General features: G+C 40.6%; 1 protein-coding gene and 1 pseudogene across 1 annotated transcript in view; both read left to right on the forward strand.

Annotated features, from left to right (window-relative positions):
- TRIP4 (thyroid hormone receptor interactor 4) overlaps positions 1 to 19,875 on the forward strand; it is a 66,678-nt gene that overhangs the window by 23,825 nt on the left and 22,978 nt on the right. Inside the window, exons 8-11 of the mRNA XM_029238843.1 lie at positions 1,388 to 1,514; positions 9,776 to 9,963; positions 13,457 to 13,581; positions 14,781 to 14,872. Coding sequence (XP_029094676.1) covers positions 1,388 to 1,514; positions 9,776 to 9,963; positions 13,457 to 13,581; positions 14,781 to 14,872 — 532 coding nt within the window. The remainder of the gene's footprint in view (positions 1 to 1,387; positions 1,515 to 9,775; positions 9,964 to 13,456; positions 13,582 to 14,780; positions 14,873 to 19,875) is intronic.
- LOC114904665 lies at positions 2,763 to 4,632 on the forward strand (annotated as a pseudogene).

Genomic DNA, 19,875 nt, shown 5'->3' on the forward strand with positions numbered 1-19,875 from the left:
CCTATTTTATTTATTTATTTTTTTGCGGTATGTGGCCTCTCACTGTTGTGGCCTCTCCCATTGTGGAGCACAGGCTCCAGACGCGCAGGCTCAATGGCCATGGCTCACAGGCCCAGCCACTCCGCAGCATGTGGGATCTTCCCGGACCGGGGCACGAACCCGTGTCCTCTGCATTGGCAGGCGGACTCTCAACCACTGCGCCACCAGGGAAGCCCCCCATCCTACTTTAGACTTGCCTCTTACCTCAAGTTCTTGTTTTGTTTTGTTTTTTGGTTCATGCCTTTGTTTCTGCTTTTTCCTTACTTTGGATATCCGTCCTCCAATCTTTGCCTTTCAGATATCTACCTCCCCTTTGAATGTACTTGATACAACACATGGGATGATGGGATAATAACCACCAAATGGATTGTATCTATCTTACAGTAATAATTGCATCCTTCCTTGTTTTATCATCTTTATAGCTGTCTTAAACCTGCCACTTAGGTTTAAAGCTTCCTGAAGGCAGGAGCCCTGTCCTCCTCTCCTTTTAAGTTGCCTTGTGTATAAGAGGTTCCTAACAAATATCTCTTTAATTGTATTCAAGGTTGGGTTCAGCCTTTCCTACTAGTAGAAGCTTTTCATTATATCGTGCTTTAGAATCATCATTCACAAACATTTGTCAAGCATCTGTCAGGGACATGGAGTACAGCAGCAAGTAATGAAGAGCTGTAGAGCAGAATAAGATATGGTTCCTGCAAGACCTATGATCTCTTACTAACCAGTAGGGTTAGTTCCATAATCTTTAAATGAAATCATCACATTCTTCTATAGGTTGAGAGCCAAATATCCATAGCAAACACCATAGGCGCTGGATAACGTTGGGTATATTTGATGACTGTTTAAATAGTAAGTGCTACAGGACTTCAGAGAAAGGAATAAGTACTTTTATACTGGGCTGGTATAGGGCCTCCTTAGAAGTTTTGGGCAGTGAAGCAAGAATAGACTTCAAATCAGCATGGAAGAGTGGAGAGGGACTGCTGAGTGGGCAGAAGAATAATTGAAGGTGTTGAGAAATAGGCTGCCATAGAATACTCTTCTGTGGGTCAGACTGTTTCTAGGCACCTTTTCTAATCTTGGCATTTCTAATAATCTTGTTAAAGAGGTGAATGAGTGTCTTGTGCCCTACCTATTTTCTTAGTGTTCTGGAACTTCTACCAACTCCTACTCCTTAGGGTTCTTGGAGTGAAGAGAAGGGGACGTTGGTAGGGGGAGCAGGGAAGGTCATCCATGGACCCCTCTTTGAGTGTCAAGTTTTATTACTGTTGAAGAGTTTTATGTGTGTGCTAAATAAAGATATTCTGAGCATAGGACATTACCAATTATTGCATCCTTTTGTTTGTTATCACAGACTAGATGAGGCAATACATGCCATTGCCAATGGAACCTTGAACCAACCACCGAACAAATTGGATAGATCTTCTGAAGAGCCTTTAGGACTTCTGGTGAATCCCAACCTGTACCAGTCGCCTCCCCAGGTTAGTGGACCTTTGCTCTGATGATGGGAAAAGTTTGGGCCCAGATATTTCTCCTTTCAAATGTGCCTGTTTCATAGGCCGTAGATACCAGTCTGCTCTCTCAATACTCCTACCCATCTTATACTCTGACCCAATTTTTCCAGTTTTTTTGCAGCACTTGTGACAAGTTATCATTTGAGCATTTCCCAAGAGAAGATTTTGTTAAGTGACAAGTTATCATTTGAGCATTTCCCAAGAGAAGGTTTTGTTAAGTACTATAGAGATTTTAAACAATAATCCCATGGTCCTCTTGTTAGTGTTCTTTCTCTATCTTTTATAGAATGTGGGTAGTCCCATAGTGTGGTGTTTTAAATTAATACATTAATTCACTTACTCATTGTTGTCATTCATTTCGCCATCAGGTACATTGAGCATCTAATATGTATAATCACAGAAGTAAGTGATCAACCAGACACTGCTCCTATCCTCAAAGAATGCATAGACTAGTAGAGGAAAAGATTACATAGGCAGCTCTAATATTAATAGAAATATAAATAAAGTACAGTGGAAACCCAAAGGAGGGAAAGACAGTTGAGAGGAATAAAAGAGGCTTTTATAGGGAAGCTGGCATTCCTTAGAAGTAGATATCCAAGAAAATGGTGTTTGGGGATGGTGGGAAAAAAAATTCCAATGGTGGGAAAAAAAATTCCAATCAGAATTAACTATAGGAATAAGGTGTGGGATACACACACAAACACGTATATACATATATGCAGTTAAACAGTGCAAGGGAGGGTTGGGAGCACTGGCCCTCTGCATAGTCGAAAATCTGTGTATTAATTATAGCTGGCCCTCTGTAAAGCAGTTCCACATCCACAGTAGGTTCCACATCTACAGATTCAACCAACTGCCGATCATGTAGTTCTGTAGTATTTACTATTGAAAAAAATCCACTTATAAGTGGACCCACACAGTTCAAACCCATGTTGCTCAAGGATCAACTACATAGGGAATAGTGAATTTAGACTACCAAGATAGTACTCATAAAAAGGATTATCAGGATTTCCTTGGTGGCGAAGTGGTTAAGACTCCACACTCCCAATGCAGGGGGCCCAGGTTCGATCCCTACTCAGGGAACTAGATCCCACAGGGATGCTGCAACTAAGAGTGTGCATGCCACAACTAAGGAGACAACGTGCCGCAACTAAGGAGCCAGCAAGCCACAACTAAGGAGCCCTCGAGCTGCAACTAAAGAGCCAGCCTGCTGCAACTAAGTCCCGGAGCAACCAAATAAATAAATAACCTTTGCATTCTCTCTCCCTCTCCAAACATGGCAGCCTCAGCAAAAAAGAAGAATAAGAAGGGGAAGACTGTCTCTGTAACAGACTTCCTGGCTGAGGATAGAGGGACTGGTGGAGGAAGCACCTATGTCCCCAAACCAGTCAGGTGGGCTGATGGAACAGATGACCTAGAAGGAGATGTTTCAACCACTTGGCATAGTAATGATGATGATGTGTATAGGGCACCTCCAATTGACCGTTCCATTCTGCCCACTGCTCCATGGGCTGCTTGGGAACCCAATATCGACCAAATCACCACTCTACACTGCTTTTCTAGGGGACCTGCCCTATGATGTGACAGAAGACTCCATTAAGGAATTCTTTAGAGGATTAAATATCAGTGCAGTGCGTTTACCACGTGAACCCAGTGATCCTGAGGGTTGAAAGGTTTTGGTTATGCTGAGTTTGAGGACCTGGATTCCTTGCTCAGTGCCCTGAGCCTCAATGAAGAGTCTCTAGGTAACAGGAGAATTGGAGTGGACGTTGTTGATCAAGCACAGGATAAAGACAGGGATGATTGTTCTTTTGGCTGAGATAGAAATCGGGATTCTGACAAAACAGATACAGACTGGAGGGTCCGTCCTGCTACAGCTTTGATGACTACCCACCTAGAAGAGGTGATGATAGCTTTGGAGACAAGTATCCAGATCGTTGTGATTCAGACCGATATTGTGATGGGTATCGGGACAGTTATCTTGATGGCCCACGCCGGGACATGGATCGATACGGGGGCCGAGATCGCTATGATGACCAAGGCAGCAGAGACTATGATAGAGGCTACGATTCCAGGATAGGCAGTGGCAGAAGAGCATTTGGTAGTGGGTACCATAGGGATGATGACTACAGAGGAGGTGGGGACCGCTGTGAAGACAGACATGACAGATGAGATGACTGGTCATGGAGCTCCAGAGACGATTACTCTCGGGATGATAGGTGTGATGATAGAGGTCTCCCCCAAAGACCCAAACTGAACCTAAAGCCTCAGAGTACTCCTGAGGAAAATGATTCCGCTGCTAGCACGTCCCAGTCCAGTCGAGCAGCCTCTATCTTTGGAGGGACAAAGCCTGTTGACACAGCTGCTAGAGAACGAGAAGTAGAAGAGCGGCTACAGAAGGAACAGGAGAAACCGCAGCGTCAGCTGGATGAGCCAAAACTAGAACGATGGCCTCGGGAGAGACACCCAAGCTGGCGAAGTGAAGACTCAGGAACGGGAATGGTCGAGGACAGGAAGTGAGTCATCACAGACAGGGACCTCAGCCACATCTGGCAGAAATGCATGAAGGAAACTGAGAAGTCTCTAGAAAAATGAAACACCCAGTAAAGAGGAAGACTGTCAGTCTACAACTTCTAAGCCTCCCAAATCCGAACAGCCTCTAAAGGTTATGCCAGCCCGTCCACCAAAGGAGAATGCTTGGATGAAGCGAAGTTCTAACCCTCCTGCTTGATCTCAGAGCTCAGACACAGAGCAGCAGTCCCCTACAAGTGGTGGAGGGAAAGTAGTTCCAGCTCAACCATCTGAGGAAGGACCAGTAAGGAAAGATGAAAATAAAGTAGATGGGGTGAGTGCCCCAAAATGCCAAAGTGGAAATTCCAGCCATGGTCCAGGAGATGGAGGGAACAAAGACCACTGGAAGGAGTCAGATAGGAAAGATGGCAAAAAGGATCAAGACTCCAGATCTGCACCTGAGCCAAAGAAAGCTGAAGAAAATCCAGCCTCTAAGTTCAGTTCTGCAAGCAAGTATGCTGCTTTTGCCATTGATGGTGAAGATGAAAATGAGGGAGAAGATTACACTGAATAGACCTCTGCATTCTGTGCTTTCTCCTAGTCTCTCACCACCCTGGAACATTCGAGAGCAAATCAAACCTCCATCCAGACAAGACAAAATAAAACTCATCGTCTCCTGGAGACCTTTCTTAACTTTTTTTTTTTTTTTTAAAAAGAAACAAAATGAAATTCTTTTGCATGCTGCTGCAGCCTTTAAAGTATTGAACTAACTGGAGAATCACCAGTGTAGCCAGAGAGAGACGTACAGCCTTTAATGCTGTACGTTTAAAGTTGTGGTGCGTTTTTATGATACGTGCAGTTGCCTGTGTGATTAGTGCCTAGGGGCCTCCGTTTAGCAAAATGGCAGTGATAGTGATGCAGTGTCTTGAATCTGGTTGGGCAGCAGGCAGGTATAAGGAAGAGTGTGAGGTTTCTACCTTTAATTCTTATCATCCAGTTATGGTATTCATGAATTCTCAAACACTATCTGAATAAATTCTCCATCCTCGGCAAGGTAGGTTTAGTCTCTGATGTTGTTTTAGTCTCCAGGAGGCTGCCAGCCCCTCCTCTTATTTAATTCTGAGTTACTGGGGCCAGCCTATGGGGGAGTTCCTTCATTTCTACCCCCCCAGGGGGCTAGGTGGGAGTGAGTCTACAGGCCACTGAAGAATAGGACTGTTTGGTGACCTAAATGAATGGGGAAATCATGGTTTGAAAAGAAGCTTGGGGATTTGATGAATTATTTTGCACCAGTAATAGGGAAAATGGTATGACCTCCAGTAAACACATAATCGTTTACCTCCTGGAGCAGGAAACACTTAGGGGTTGTGGGAATTACCAGGTCTTTTTTTTTTTTTTTTTTAAGAAGATGTTGGGGGTAGGAGTTTATTAATTAATTAATTAATTTTTGCTGTGTTCGGTCTTCGTTTCTGTGCGAGGGCTTTCTCTAGTTGTGGCAAGCGGGGGCCACTCTTCATCGCAGTGTGCGGGCCTCTCACTGTCGCGGCCTCTCTTGTTGCGGAGCACAGGCTCCAGACGCGCAGGCTCAGTAGTTGTGGCTCACAGGCCTAGTTGCTCCGCGGCATGTGGGATCCTCCCAGACCAGGGCTCGAACCTGTGTCCCCTGCATTAGCAGGCAGATTCTCAACCACTACACCACCAGGGAAGTCCCTCCCAGGTCTTTTATGTGTCGTGGTTTCACCCCTTCTTAAACACTATCCCTTCTGAAAGTTCAAATATATCCATATTCTGTTGAAATCTTGAAGCTTTAAAAATTTAGACTCTTGTCATCGTCTTATGTTCCTCATGCTACTCTTTCCTGTTACCTTCCCACAGGCAGCTTCTGCTTAAGTCACGTACTTGACCTCCTAAGCATTCTCTAGAGCCCCTGGGAGCTGTTCAGTGAGGAATCATTGCTTTTTCTCAAGCCAATCTTGGCTCCTTCATGTTTTGACACTCACTCCTTCCCTCCAGCCATTCATGCTCCTGCTACTTTGACCCCTTTGACACCTCAGAAAACTTTTCAATTACCAGTCTTAGATGGTGAGCGAGGTTGGTTAAATTGGGAGCCTTTCTTACAACCTTGATTGGGGTTTGGGGAGCTTTTTAAAAAACAAAAGTTTCCTTATCTCCAAGTGAAATCCCACACCAATGTTTGGATTTATAATGTGGCCTAGACCAATGTGTGGTTTTTTTGGTTCTCTTTTTTTTTTAGCATCCCTTGAGAGAATAAATGATAATGGAGAAGAGCAATTTCACAAGGTCCTGGCTTCTCTTGCAACACAGTAGCTTTACTTGCCTGCTTTTATGTGCACCTTGGTACTGTCAGCTCAACAGATGGTGTCCTTACGGGCAATATTGGTACCTGCAGAGAAAAGACATCTTGGTCTCCTCTCGCATCAGTCCTAGGTTAGACCCTGTCCAGCCATGAAGGGGTGTTGGTTTATGAGTGCTGCAGCAGGGAGCATAATAATCATTTACCCAGTGGACATAAAAGACATACCAAGTGAAGTAACTTTAAATAATTGGCTTGGAGTGCCTAGTAGGAAGTGGCTTTTAGAGATACCCAAGGTTGAGAGGGTATTTTTTTAAAACCATTTGCTATAGATGATGCAAAAGTAGGGTTTGCTCTCTTCATGTCTGCTCCTTCCAAATAGATGTGTCCAAAAAAGCTGTTTTTCCCCCCATTCCTCTACCCTGCCACCCTGTTAAAACAAACAGGCATTTATGACCCACTCCTCAATACATGTAAAATTTGTACAAAAATATCTTCTACGAAAGTGATTTGTAATCTATAGACTTCATACCTGGGAGAGGTCTTGAGATGTAAAATCCCATCCTTTAGGTTGTGGGGTTTTTTGTTTTCTCCAAACAAATCTGATCTTTAAAGTTCAAAATAAAATAAATAAATAATTTTAAAAGGGATTATCATGAGAAATGGAGTAGTTAGGTAGATAGAGTCAGATCACTAAAGAGTTAAGTGTTTAGCTAGGAAGATTTCACATTTTTATTTTGTAAATAAATGTGAATCATAGAATGTTCTTGAGCAGAGAGATGCAATCAGAGCAGTGCTTTAGGGAGTTTGACTGGAGATACTCATTCAGCACTGTATACATGCCAGGTTCTTTGCTAGGTGCTGGGAAATTAAAAGGTAAGAGCCCTTAAAGTTTTTAAGGACTTCAAATTTAGTGGGAAGATGTGTTTGAATACAAAGAATTTCAGTTCCTTAAGATAATTGCTATGATAGACACATGTCATGGATACAGTAGGAGTTTAGGAGAGAGATTATAAACTCACAGAGGAGTCAGCAAAGAAATGGTTTTTGAGAGGAGACTTAAGGGATGAATAGGAATTTCCAAGCAGACAAATTTGGGGAGGGAATTCTAGGTAGGTGGTATAACATGTAGAAAGGCTTAGCAGCTTGAGAGCATTGTAGGTTGGGAGAACCACAAGTAATTAAGTACTGTTAGAAATTAAACTGCGCTAGTAAGTGTATTAGTTTCCTAGGGCAGCCATAACAAAATACCACAGCTGGTTGGCTTAAGACAACAAATTTATTCTCTCACAGTTCTCAACACTGAAGTCAAGGTGTTGGCAGGGCCATACTCCCTCCAAATGTCTATGGGAGAACGCTTCCTTGCCTCTTTGAGGTTCTGATGGCCCCAGGCATCCCTTGGTTTATAGCTGCGTAACTTTACTCTGCCTTTGTCTTTTCATGGACTTTTTCCCTGTATGTCTTTGTCTCTGTGTGTTTTCTCCTTTTATATGGATATCAGTCACTGGATTGGTGTCCACCCTAATCCAGTATGACTTTATCTTAACTTGATTACATCTGTTTCCAAATAAGGTCAATTTCACAGGTTCTGGGAGGACATAAATTTGGGACAGGTGCTACTCAACCCAGTATAGCAGGTAACATCTTACCATGAAAGTCCTTATGTCTCATACTAAGGAGTTTAGTTTTATTCTACAGTAGGCAAGGAAGAGTCCTTGAAGAACTTTAGCAGACAATTGGCGTGACTTCCATGCCTATGTAGAGAATGGACTAGAGGGAAGACTAAGACAGAAGCAGGGAAATTGCTAGGAAGATTATTGCAGTAGGGACTTCCCTGGTGGTCCAGTGGTTAAGAATCCACGCTTCCAGTGCAGGGGGCACAGGTTTGACCCCTGGTCGGGGAACTAAGATCGCACATGCCACGTGACCAGAAAACAGGTTATTGAGGTAGCACAGTGGGAAGATGATGAGGGCCCAATTTAGTGTTGCAGTTAGTAAGGCAGTAGAGAGTTACGTAGAGGCTGAAAATGGAGATGAGACTAGTTAGCAGGCTCTAATATAGTGTTACTGAAGACAGTAAGATTAAGTTAGGAAAGTAGCTGTGAAGTAGAAAAACAGGTAGTATAAACAAGAACTGTAATAGAAATAGAACAGACAACTTGGGCCTCGGGATTGTTCATACGCCAACAGTTTTATGAAATCACCTATTTCCCCTGTAATGGATCAGTTCTGCCTCTGTGTTCCCGCTTAAGGACTTAAATCCCTGTGTAGTATTTACTTAAATCTGCTTTATGTCGTGGATAGTTATTTATGTGTCTGTCTTCTCGTAGGATTGTAAGTTCCTTGAAAGCAAGAACCATATCTTTTTTATATTTTATATGTCTCCCTACTTTATATGCTTTTCACATATACTGAGTTAAATAGTAAATGTTTGTGTGTTTTTTTTAAGCTATGACACAATTGATTACAGTCATAAAATTTTATTGCAGAAAGATTCTTAGAGATTCATTTAGTCCAACTCCATCATTTTACAGTTGAGAAAACTGAAACCTTTAAGGGTTAAATGATTGCTTGGAGTCTCTAGACTACCATTCTAGTATTTTTGTTTTCCCTATAAATTATTAAATAAAACATCAAAAAATTAACACACCTAACTCTAAACCTCATCATCCTAATAGAGCCGTTTTTTTAAAAAAAATAAATTTCAGAGCACTCAGTCTTCTTGCTCTGGAAGAAATGTTACCCTTTGTCATTCTCTGACTGAACTACTGCCAAGACTCTTTAGTCTCCTGTAATTATCTGCACCCTGTAATTTTGTGTTCTCTTTACATGATGGGAGCCTTGTTTCAGTAGTGCTTCATCCTGTCTTTTGGGGGACAAGTTGTTCATTTCAGGATAAGAGAATACTTCATGCATCCAATAGTCAGAACTGCTGCCCCCCGAAAGCATCTGTTTGGCTTTATCATGGTAACAGTATGTGACCCTTCATGACCCACATGAAGAATGTATGGACCAAAATGTTGAACCTTCATTTGGCTGATAGAATTATATTGGGAAATTGCCCAATACGGATCATTAATCATTTTAAAGTGGAAATAATTACAGACCAATTATTTGGTCTGATGGTTGTACTGTTGCTGGGATTAGGAAGCTGTGTGTGGAGAATTCAACATTATCTAACTATCCTTTAAGATGGGACCATGTTATCATACCTGGGACTCCTACTGAATTTATACCTTCTGTACGTTTTTTGACCCTGTTTCAGACAAAGATGGGATACATTTTTCTAAGAGAATGTTTCCAGTACGATCCATTAATATTAGAATTCATCTCATTTTGTATACCTACCCCAGATTTTTCCCTTGTCAGACAAAATTATATGTTTGGTTTCTTTCCTGTATAGTGGATAGATCAGACGGGTGCAGCCTCACAGAAGAAGGCTTTCCATTCAGCAGGATCAGGACTAGAGTTCAGTTCATGTCGGCATCAGTTTCGAATCCAGGACCAAGAATTTCAGGAAGGCTTTGATGGTGGCTGGTGCCTCTCTATGCATCAGCCTTGGGCTTCTCTGCTTGTCAGAGGGATTAAAAGGTAAGGGCAGAAATGAGGCGGACTTCCCTGGTGGTCCAGTGGTTAAGACTCCGTACTTCCATTGCAGGGGGCGTGGGTTCGATCCCTGACCAGGGAACTAAGATCCCGCATGCCATGCGGTGCAGCCAAAAAATAAAAAATTAAATAAAAAAAAAATAGTAAGGACAGAAATGAATCTTGGAAGATTTTACATAAACTTGATATAGAATTATGGACTGGAATTCATCTGGGAGGACATAAGTTTGGGACGGATGCTACTCAACCCAATATAGCAGGTAACACCTTACCATGAAAGTAATCTAGCGATGATTTATAATACTCTGCAGCACATAGAACTTTAAGCAATGTATTCATGTTATGGACTTGTTCTTTACTGAATAGCTTTAAAAAAACTGAGGTTAGAAGGACTAAGGATCCTAGTCATAATAAAGAATAGAACAGAAGTTTTTTCATCTTTGGAAGGAAGTCTATTGAGAAAACTTCTCTTGGCTTTGCCTTTGTACAATAATATATCACTCAGCAACCTTAATGGTTTGATCCTATCGGAAATTCAAAGTTTTTATGCCTATTTATTAGTTTTTTGAAGACACCAGCCTAACTGATTTTGTTTTTCTATGTATACATCTGTCTTTTAATCTGAGTAACCATATTGAGAAGCTATCTTACCACAAATTCCTTTTCTGCAAAAAGTGGGGGAAGTAGTGAGGGATAAGTAGAGGTATTATAAAGTTAAGTCGTGGTACATGTTAGTGATGGTAATAGCTTACTATTCCATGGTTTCATATGTTTCTTCTCAGTGCAACTTTTAAAAAATAGTTCTTTCCTTTGCTTTTATAAATGTAAATAGAAAATTGATAAATACAGAAAAGCAGCTGAAAAAGAAAGATCATCTATAATTCCACCACCTAGAAACAGCTACCGTTAGCATTTTGGAGTATTTATTTATATTCTTTTTCCTGTGAAAATTGTTACATAATGAGGTCATAATATATATTTACGTTTATGTTTTTCTTCTTTCACGTATCATTACATGTTCGTTTTCCCTTGTTTTCTCAGTTTTATTGAGATATAATTGATATATAACATCGTCAGGGTGTACAACATAATGATTACATATATATGTATATATTGCAAAATGATCACCACAATAAATTTGGTTAACATCCATCACCTTGGGCTTCCCTGGTGGCGCAGTGGTTGAGAGTCCGCCTGCCGATACAGGGGACATGGGTTCGTGCCCTGGTCTGGGAAGATCCCACATGCCGCAGAGCAGCTGCGCCCGTGAGCCATGGCCGCTGAGCCTGCGCGTCCGGAGCCTGTTGCTCCGCAACGGGAGAGGCCACAACAGTGCGAGGCCCGCGTACCGCAAAACAAACAAACAAACAAACAAAACAAAACAAAACATCCATCACCTTGCATAGTTACAAATTTTTTGTTTCTTGTGATGAGAACCTTTAAGATCTATTTTCTTAGCAACTTTCAACTATACAATACAGTATCGTTAACTGTAGTCACCGTGCTGTACATTACATCCCCAGGATTTATTTATCTTATAATTAGAAGTTTGTATCTTTTGACTACCTTCATCCAGTCTGTTCTCCATATTTATGAGTTTTTTTTTAAGATTGCACATGTAAGATCATAAAGTATTTATCTTTCTCTGACTTATTTCACTTAGCATAGTACTTCAAGGTTGATCCATATTGCTGCAAATGGCAAGATTTCATTTTCTTTTATGGCTGAATAATCTTCATCCATTTTCTTTATCCATCCATTCAGTGATGGACATTTACATGGTCTCCATGTTTTGGCTATTGTAAATAATGCTGCAATGAATGTGGGGATGCAGATACCTCTTTTTTCCTTCTTATTTTATCTCTTAGAATTTTATATCCCTGGGAGTGTCCTAACTCATAACAATAATAATGCCTTATGTATTTATATTTAAATAGAATTTTACAGTTTTCAAAGCTGTATTGAAGTAGATCAGACCAGTATTATTACAATCTTGAACACCTAAGCAGGGAAAGGTAAAGGAGCTTGCTATGAATTACAAAGCTAGTTAGTGGCAGAGATGGAACTAGAGTTCAGGTTGTCAGAGTGCTTTTTCCACCCTTACTTTGTAAGCCTCAGTCATTTCTCTATTTCCTGAAAGAAAATTTATTATCAGAATTTAGGAACAATCATTTCTACTTTGTTGGTTTCCATGGTTAGTTGAGATTTGCCTCCTTCGTGAAGGTGTGTTACCATTTTTCTCCCCTCTTCAAGGTCAGGCTTTCTTTCTTTGGCTCCAAAATGTTTCATAATCCATGTATGTAGTGGCATTATAACAAGTGTATGTGAATCTGCTTCTGCTCCAGGGCACCTGGGCCCTCAGATGTCTATTCTTCTCATTCAATTCTCTGCAGTTGAGGTGTCTTCCTTTTCCAAAGTAGACAACTAAACAGCTTGCTTTCTGCAGAGGGAATCAGAATGTTTACATTTATCTCGTCCTGTTTTGGATCTGTGTTATCCAGATTTTCTCACTGAAAAGAACAGGATGAACAGCATCCAGCCCACAATCACTAATCCCACAGAAAGAAAGTGGGTGGTTCTGCCACATTTGTGAGAACGTTTTCCCAGTAACCCTGTGGATCATTTGGTGTAGAGGGAGAAATATATTGATTCATTCCTCATTTATTGAGTACCCACTGTGTGCCTGGTGCTCTTCCAATTGATCTATATTGGAAAACTAAGGGTATGAGAAATTCCGTTTCCCATTATAAGGCAAGTATAATAGGGTTATATTATCAAGGTACTTTATTTCATTTTGTAGCAACTAAAGGAGAAACATCTTTTTGTAATCCTTGGAAAGTAGGCAGTAATACATTCTCTTGATTGAATTTTGTTATTCTACTTAAAGATTCTTTCAAACTAGCTAACGGGTTGTTTAATTATCTGCAAAGAACATAACCCTTTATAAAATACTTAGAAAATATAAATGAATGTGGTTGCAATTTAGAGTAAAGATGATAAGCATTTTTATTTACTTAAATTCTATTAAATAGTAATTATGAAGGTACTATTCTTGGGGAGTTATGTGTGGGTGAGGATTTTTCTGTCAGGTTGGAGAACAATGAACAAAATCTTTCATGACTCAAAGACAAGGATTTTCATTTTTTTGGGACAACTTGGATGCCTTGAAAATAGAAGATTTGGATTGTAGAAGTCCCAAGGCTAGTGAAAGCTTCATTTCTGAGTTACAGAGATCAAGTGAAAAATAGGAACTGAGAGAGATGAATTGCCTTTGTTCTGATGATAGGGAAAACTAGAGAACAGGGTTTATACTCAAGTGAAAGGTATTGTAGGAAAAATGTTTTTTACGAAAAATACCCTTCTTGGTGAGGTATCATATATAGATCTCTTGGTTCAACTGGATAATTTGCTGTACATTATGAGATCTTCCAAGACACTAAAATTTAGATTCTTCCTACTAAATTTGTATTTGTTTAAGGGTGGAGGGCAGAAGCTGGTACACCCCACATAGAGGACGACTTTGGATAGCAGCCACAGCCAAAAGACCCTCTCCTCAAGAAGTTTCAGAACTCCAGACTACATATCTTCTCCTTCGTGGGAAAGGTAACAGCCATATATTCTTCTAATTTCAGTCTTACTTTGTGGAGAGAAGTCATTGATGTTCTTCTCCTTTCACCTCCTTCTTCCTGTGGCTTTTTTGTGGTTTCTTTTTTTTTGGCTGAAAGGGACTTTAAACTTTGTGTTTGTTTGTTTAGTAGCAAATCATGGACAGCTGTTCAAAACATTAATTCACCAAACAGTACAAATAAAAATATCCATTCCCAACACCAGAAATCAACCAACTAGTCTTAATTTTCTACATTTTTTTTATTATGAGAGTAAAATAACTACTATAAATTCTGGGATCTTTAGATTGGGAAGAACAACCGCAAATAAGACTTTTTATTATTGGGAGTGACTCAAATAGACATGTGCTATCGGATTTGGACAGATCAAAGTTGGTTGACTTAAGCAGTGAGTTTTGACAGTCACCCCAAACACTCAGTTTGGATCCTAAAAAACTTCTGACCCTTGGATGTCTTGGCTTCCTTCCTCTTATTCAGCCCATACAGTAGTTTTGAAGGTAAAATGAGAGGATAATTACAGAACCACCTTTAAAAGTTAAGAAACCAAGCTTTAGGAATTAAAAGTGTATGTTTCCTTAAAAATGCATTTCTGTTTTGACTGGTATGACTGGGTTCTTTTATTTATTTATTTGTTTATATTATTATTATTTGGGTGTGTGTGCACCTGCAGCATTCAGGATCTTAGTTCCCTGGCCAGGGATCGAGCCCACGCCCTCTGCAGTGGAAGTACAGAATCTTAACCACTGGACTGCCAGGGAAGTCCCTGGGTTCTTTTAAATTCATGTTTTGACATTCTTATGTTTCTTAACTGCATTTTTATGTTTTCTCTTGACACCTCAAGCTTGTTTCCAGAACCTGTCACCACCAAATTCTAGTCTGATCCAGTTGGGTATAGTGGAATTGATTTGTTTCGAGTGAAGTTGTGGGGTCCTTGAACTTCAATGGTATGAGGCTTATTTTCCTATAGTTTAGGATGTGGATAGTGGACTAAGCCAGCTACTCACTAAATGTTTTGCTAAAATACAAACAGTTGTGCCAAGTAAAAAGCCTCATTTTTTCCTTATGTCCATAAATAGATAATAGAGAAAGTGATTTGTTCAGAATTGAAGACAGATTTGTGAGTTCCAGGGTCACAAAGAAGAAATTTATGTAATCCTTCTGTTATTCTCAATTTAGAAGTGGAATTTCCCAATGACTATCCATCAGGTTGTCTTCTGGGCTGTGTGGACCTAACTGACTGCTTGTCCCAGAAGCAATTTAAGAATCAGGTGAGTAAAGAGTATTTCTCTGGGACAGATGCTTTGTTTGCCACAGTAGCTGACCTGTAGATCCTTCAACTCAGAGTATCCTGTAGATAGTAAGGAGCTAGAAACTGAATTTAGACATGTTTGGAGAATCTTCTAAGGAGGGAATATTGGGGAGAGAAAAGACCATGGGAGAAATGGAAAAAATTTAGTGATGCTTTGGTTCCTAGTGTGTGGAGGACTGGTACATATACATTTCTGCCTAAAAAGCTATTGCCACAATCCAGCTAATAGTGTAGAGTCCTCATCCCTTAATAAAACTTCGGCTTTTGGCAAAGAAATCCTTCATTATTCCTTGAATTATTTCAGTTAGGTAGTGGGAATGGTAGAATTTGTTATTACGTACTCTGGAACGTTTGGTCCAGACCAGGGAATTCATGAAAGACAAGTATGTTTGAACTCTGATTGCCTGGACCGTGCCAACTTTGGGTGTGTGTGTGTGTATGTATGTACATACTGTATGTATGTATTTTTATTTATTTTGATTACTGAAGATTGAACTGACGTAACTAGAGTACATTTTTGAACAGCAGAGGGAGCTGAAGGACTTTAGCTTAATTGGAAAATTCTTGAAATTTAGAGCCTTATGTTTAGTCTAGCAGGAATCCAAAGTGGGAAACTCCATCCTTAAAGCCTAAAAAGTCTTACCTAACAGTATGGTTTTCCTGTTTTTTGAACAGTTACTTTACACAATAGCGGTTCCATCACTGTGCTTAAGAACATATTCTTCAACTTAATTTTCTCAGTAAATGCTTTGCAGACTCTTCTGTGCCTTTCATTACTGCTATTAGTGTCTGCTTTTTTTTATATAGGTGTATTTATTAATTGATTAATTAATTTATTTATTTTTGGCTGCATTAGGTCTTCGTTGCTGCACGCAGGCTTTCTCTAGTTGCGGTGAGCAGGGCCTACTCTTCATTGCGGTGCACAGGCCTCTCGTTGCAGTGTCTTCTCTTGTTGCTTAGCACGGGCTCTAGACACGCGGGCTTCAGTAGTTGTGGCACACGGGCTCAGTAGTTGTGGCTCGCGGGCTCTAGAGCACAGGCTCAGTAGTTGTGGCGCACGGGCTTAGTTGCTCCGCTGCACGTGGGATCTTCCTGGACCAGGGTTTGAACCCATGTCCCCTGCATTGGCAGGTGGATTCTTTTTTTTTTTTTTAGATGTTGGGGTTAGGAGTTTATTAGTTAATTTATTTATTGTTGCTGTGTTGGGTCTTCGTTTCTGTGCAAGGGCTTTCTCTAGTTGTGGCAAGCAGGGGCCACTCTTCATCACGGTGCACGGGCCTCTCACTGTCGCGGCCTCTCTTGTTGCGGAGCACAGCCTCCAGATGCGCAGGCTCAGTAGTTGTGGCTCACAGGCCTAGTTGCTCCGCGGCATGATCCTCCCAGACCAGGGCTCGAACCCATGTCCCCTGCATTCTCAACCACTGCACCACCAGGGAAGCCCTGCAGGCAGATTCTTAACCACTGCACCACCAGGGAAGTCCCAGTGTCTGCTTTAAAAAAACAAAACAAAACAAAATACTGTTCCCATCCATCTCACTCCCTCTGTTCGTTCCTCACAGGTTTTAGCCAGTAATTATTATCCCTCTAGTTTTCTGTCTGTATTTTTTTTTTTTTTTATGCCACGCTGTGCGGCATGCATGATCTTAGTTCCCCGACCAGGGATCTGCACTGCGAGCACAGTCTTAACCACTGGACCACCAGGGAAGTCCCTCTGGTTTTCTGTCTTTCATTTGCTTGTGGATTGCCTCCTCAGCCCTTTTCTGATTATGTATATGAGTACAGTGCTTGCGTTTTGGTGTGAATTTTGTGGGTTTTTTTAACATCTTTATTGGAGTATAATTGCTTTACAATGGTGTGTTAGTTTCTGCTGTATAACAAAGTGTGAATTTTGACTCCGACCCTTTTGTTCTGCTCTTAGTACCTGATCTAGACCTAGGCAAAAGTGTAAATACATGGAGGCCCTTTGTTTTCCACACCACTTGTGCCTGTTCTATCTATCTATGGACCTTTTGCTGATTTTTTTCAATGTCTTCTTTCCTCTCCTCCCTTTTTTTCATTCTAGAAGTAATAATTGTAAAAATTCCTTACATTGGTGTAGGCTTTACAGTTTTAGAGACTCATGAAGAGCTTAGTATCACTTGATGTGTTATATTTTCTTATGAGGATATTTGCATTCTAAAAGAGAACCCAGGAGCATCTGGCAGTGTGGGTGGTGTTTTGGCCAGGGGCCTTCCCTTACTTTCTCATTTGTTGATCAAGCAGACCACCACTTGATACAAGGTCAAATGAATTCAATTTCTAGGCAGTTAACCAATCTTCTTTCTACCACACATTTGTGTTGAGAAGGGTAGGGGGCTGTAATCCTAATCTATAGAGTACCACAAGGCTTATGGGAATTAGAAATATAATTAACAAAACAAATCTTTTTGGTTTCTCAAGGGTACCTCTCTTTCAGGTCAGCATGATACTCCTACCTGAGCTTATATTCTGTCTTTTATCCTGAGGATGCTGAGGGCAGCACATAGAAGTGTAGGAATCCTCCCATATGTTCCCAGCTGGAGGTCCTGGCAACTCTTTATGAATTTCCCTGATGTGTATGACATTAGAATACCCTAAAATGCCAAAAGCCATGAGGTTTCATCAAACAGGAGCCCATATCCATTTTCCCTATGGTCAGCTTTTCTGTGGCTTTTCCCCATTCTTTCTTTTCTGTGTTTGAGAGTAGCACATGAATGTATTCACAATTGATATTAGCCCTATTTGGGGATTATTTATTGAGTGAGGATCTTATCACTTTTAAAGGTCGTAGCTTTGGTATTTGGCTGTCTTTTGGAAAATGTCTCGAGCACCTTTGGTAATCTACCTGTCTCTGTTTGAGCTAGGGTTCTGTGATGTAAGAATTGTGATTGCTTAGTCTGTTTTACCAATGTTATTCTCGTTTTTTCAAGAATGAGTTGAGAGTTTAGGAGTAATACCCCTAGACTAGCATTTCCCAAACTATTCCATGGCATAGGTGTTTTCTGGAAAAACAGGGGGGTGAGGGGTTTCTGTTGACACACACATTTGGAAAATTTATTTGGATTAAACAAATTTGTTTGTTTACTGCAGAATTTCTCAGAGCCCTGAATGTGCTGGTGTGCATTTTGACTCTGATACAATTCTCTGATTTATCTGGTGAATGTAATATGCAGTGTTCTCATACCTTTCTGACCACAACAGCCTCCACCAACATATTTGCATACTGGTATCTTGTGGTATATATATAGTTAGCAAGTGCTAGCCTAAGTATGTTTGGGCTTTTTTGTCCTCATAGGTCGGTCCACTGAGGGAGAATGATCCAGGAAACAGTTTCCTGACTTATGTCTTTCTGCATCTTCACACTCATTCCTCATCACCCAGCTGAACTGCATTTTCCTTTTTTTTTTTTTTTCACTTTTTTGGCTGCACTGCAGGGCTTCTAGGATCTTAGTTCCCCGACCAGGGATCGAACCCGTGCCTCCTGAAGTGGAAGTGCAGAGTCCTAACCTCTGGACTACCAGGGAAGTCCCATATTTTCTTTGAAAACCACTGTGGATCTAGTAATTTTTATTTCAACTGAAACTAATCTCCTGTGTGACTTGGAACCATGTTTTAATTCTCCATCTTGTTCCTAACTTTTTCCTTCCCCAAAGAAACTCAGTAATTTACTTCCTGACCTTTCATTCTTGGCCTTTCTTTGATAAGTTAAAATATACTAAGCCCTCACTATTTTTGGCATAGTGTGATCATTTAGTTCCTTAAAAAAAAAAAAAACAGAAAAGGTTTTATTAGTGGATGTTTAAAATCAAGTGCACCACTCTATAAGTGGCTTTAAAAATATGTGCTTAAAGTGCTTTCCCCTGAGCTAAGAACTCATCTTCCTTTTGTCTTCTAAAAGTAGTATGGCTGGCATGGCTGATGTGTGCCAGAAAAAAATCCTGCTAGACCATCAGTCCTCCTGAGTAATGGCAGGGGATCTACCTAAACAAGATAGGAATGCTACAGCAAAGGCTGTAGGCTCAACTCAGGAAAGAAAGGTAGATGAGAGCCACCTAGTTAAAACTCCTGTACTCCCCTGGAAGAAGCCCATGCCTTGCCAGGGTTTTATCTGCCAGCAGCAGATGTAAGCTCTCAAAAACAGCAGGGAGGATGTTGACTGCAACAATGCATCAAGGCTGTGGTTTGTAACCTCAATAGTAAGGCAGTTAAAACCTTTTTTTTAACAAAGACATTTTGATTGCCAAATCCATAACCATTAGCAGCTGTGGTTTGAACAGTTCTCTAGACCTAACAAGTTGTCAAACAGAAAGTTGAGTTGGTGGCTTTTGTTTCTATGTGTCTGTATTGTGTTTGTGCTATTTATATCTCTGCCTTCAATAGAAAATCTGATTTGTCTGAAATCTCTGAGGTCATTGATTATTCTACTTCTTTTGTACTAAATCCATTCTTCTCCTGCCAGCTTACTGACCTTTTAGTCCATTTGATCTTATGGCTTTTGTAATAGCCAAGATCCTGTATTTAAGGAATTACGCTGAGGCAGTTCTACTGCAGGGTGCCTACAAATTGACATCAGCAAAAGAATTACTGTCTTGCAGTGGGGAAGAGAGTATTACTTGTTCCTTTTTATGAGTATCCATGCGATACAGATCTTCAGGAAGATCGCATATATCACTTCATGTGTGGAAATCATCGGCTTCTATCACCAAAGGATTGTCCATAAGTCTGAGAGATGAGAAATTAGAGAATGAAGGAAATAATAGTCAGTATTCAAACCAGGCATTGGCATTGAAAAATGCAGAGTCCCCAAATTCTCTTTTAAATTATGTGAAAATATCCTCTCTGTTTTACTAAGAAAACCTGCCAATTCATAGACCTAAAATGTATGATTCCTAAGAGATTGTGAGGGCTGCATCTGAGACCCAACAAAGGGGGGAACTGTGTGTC

This window comes from Monodon monoceros, unplaced genomic scaffold (assembly GCF_005190385.1).
Source record: "Monodon monoceros isolate NGI ecotype Baffin Bay Population unplaced genomic scaffold, NGI_Narwhal_1 Super_Scaffold_21, whole genome shotgun sequence".
NCBI classification, from domain to species: Eukaryota; Metazoa; Chordata; class Mammalia; order Artiodactyla; family Monodontidae; genus Monodon; species Monodon monoceros.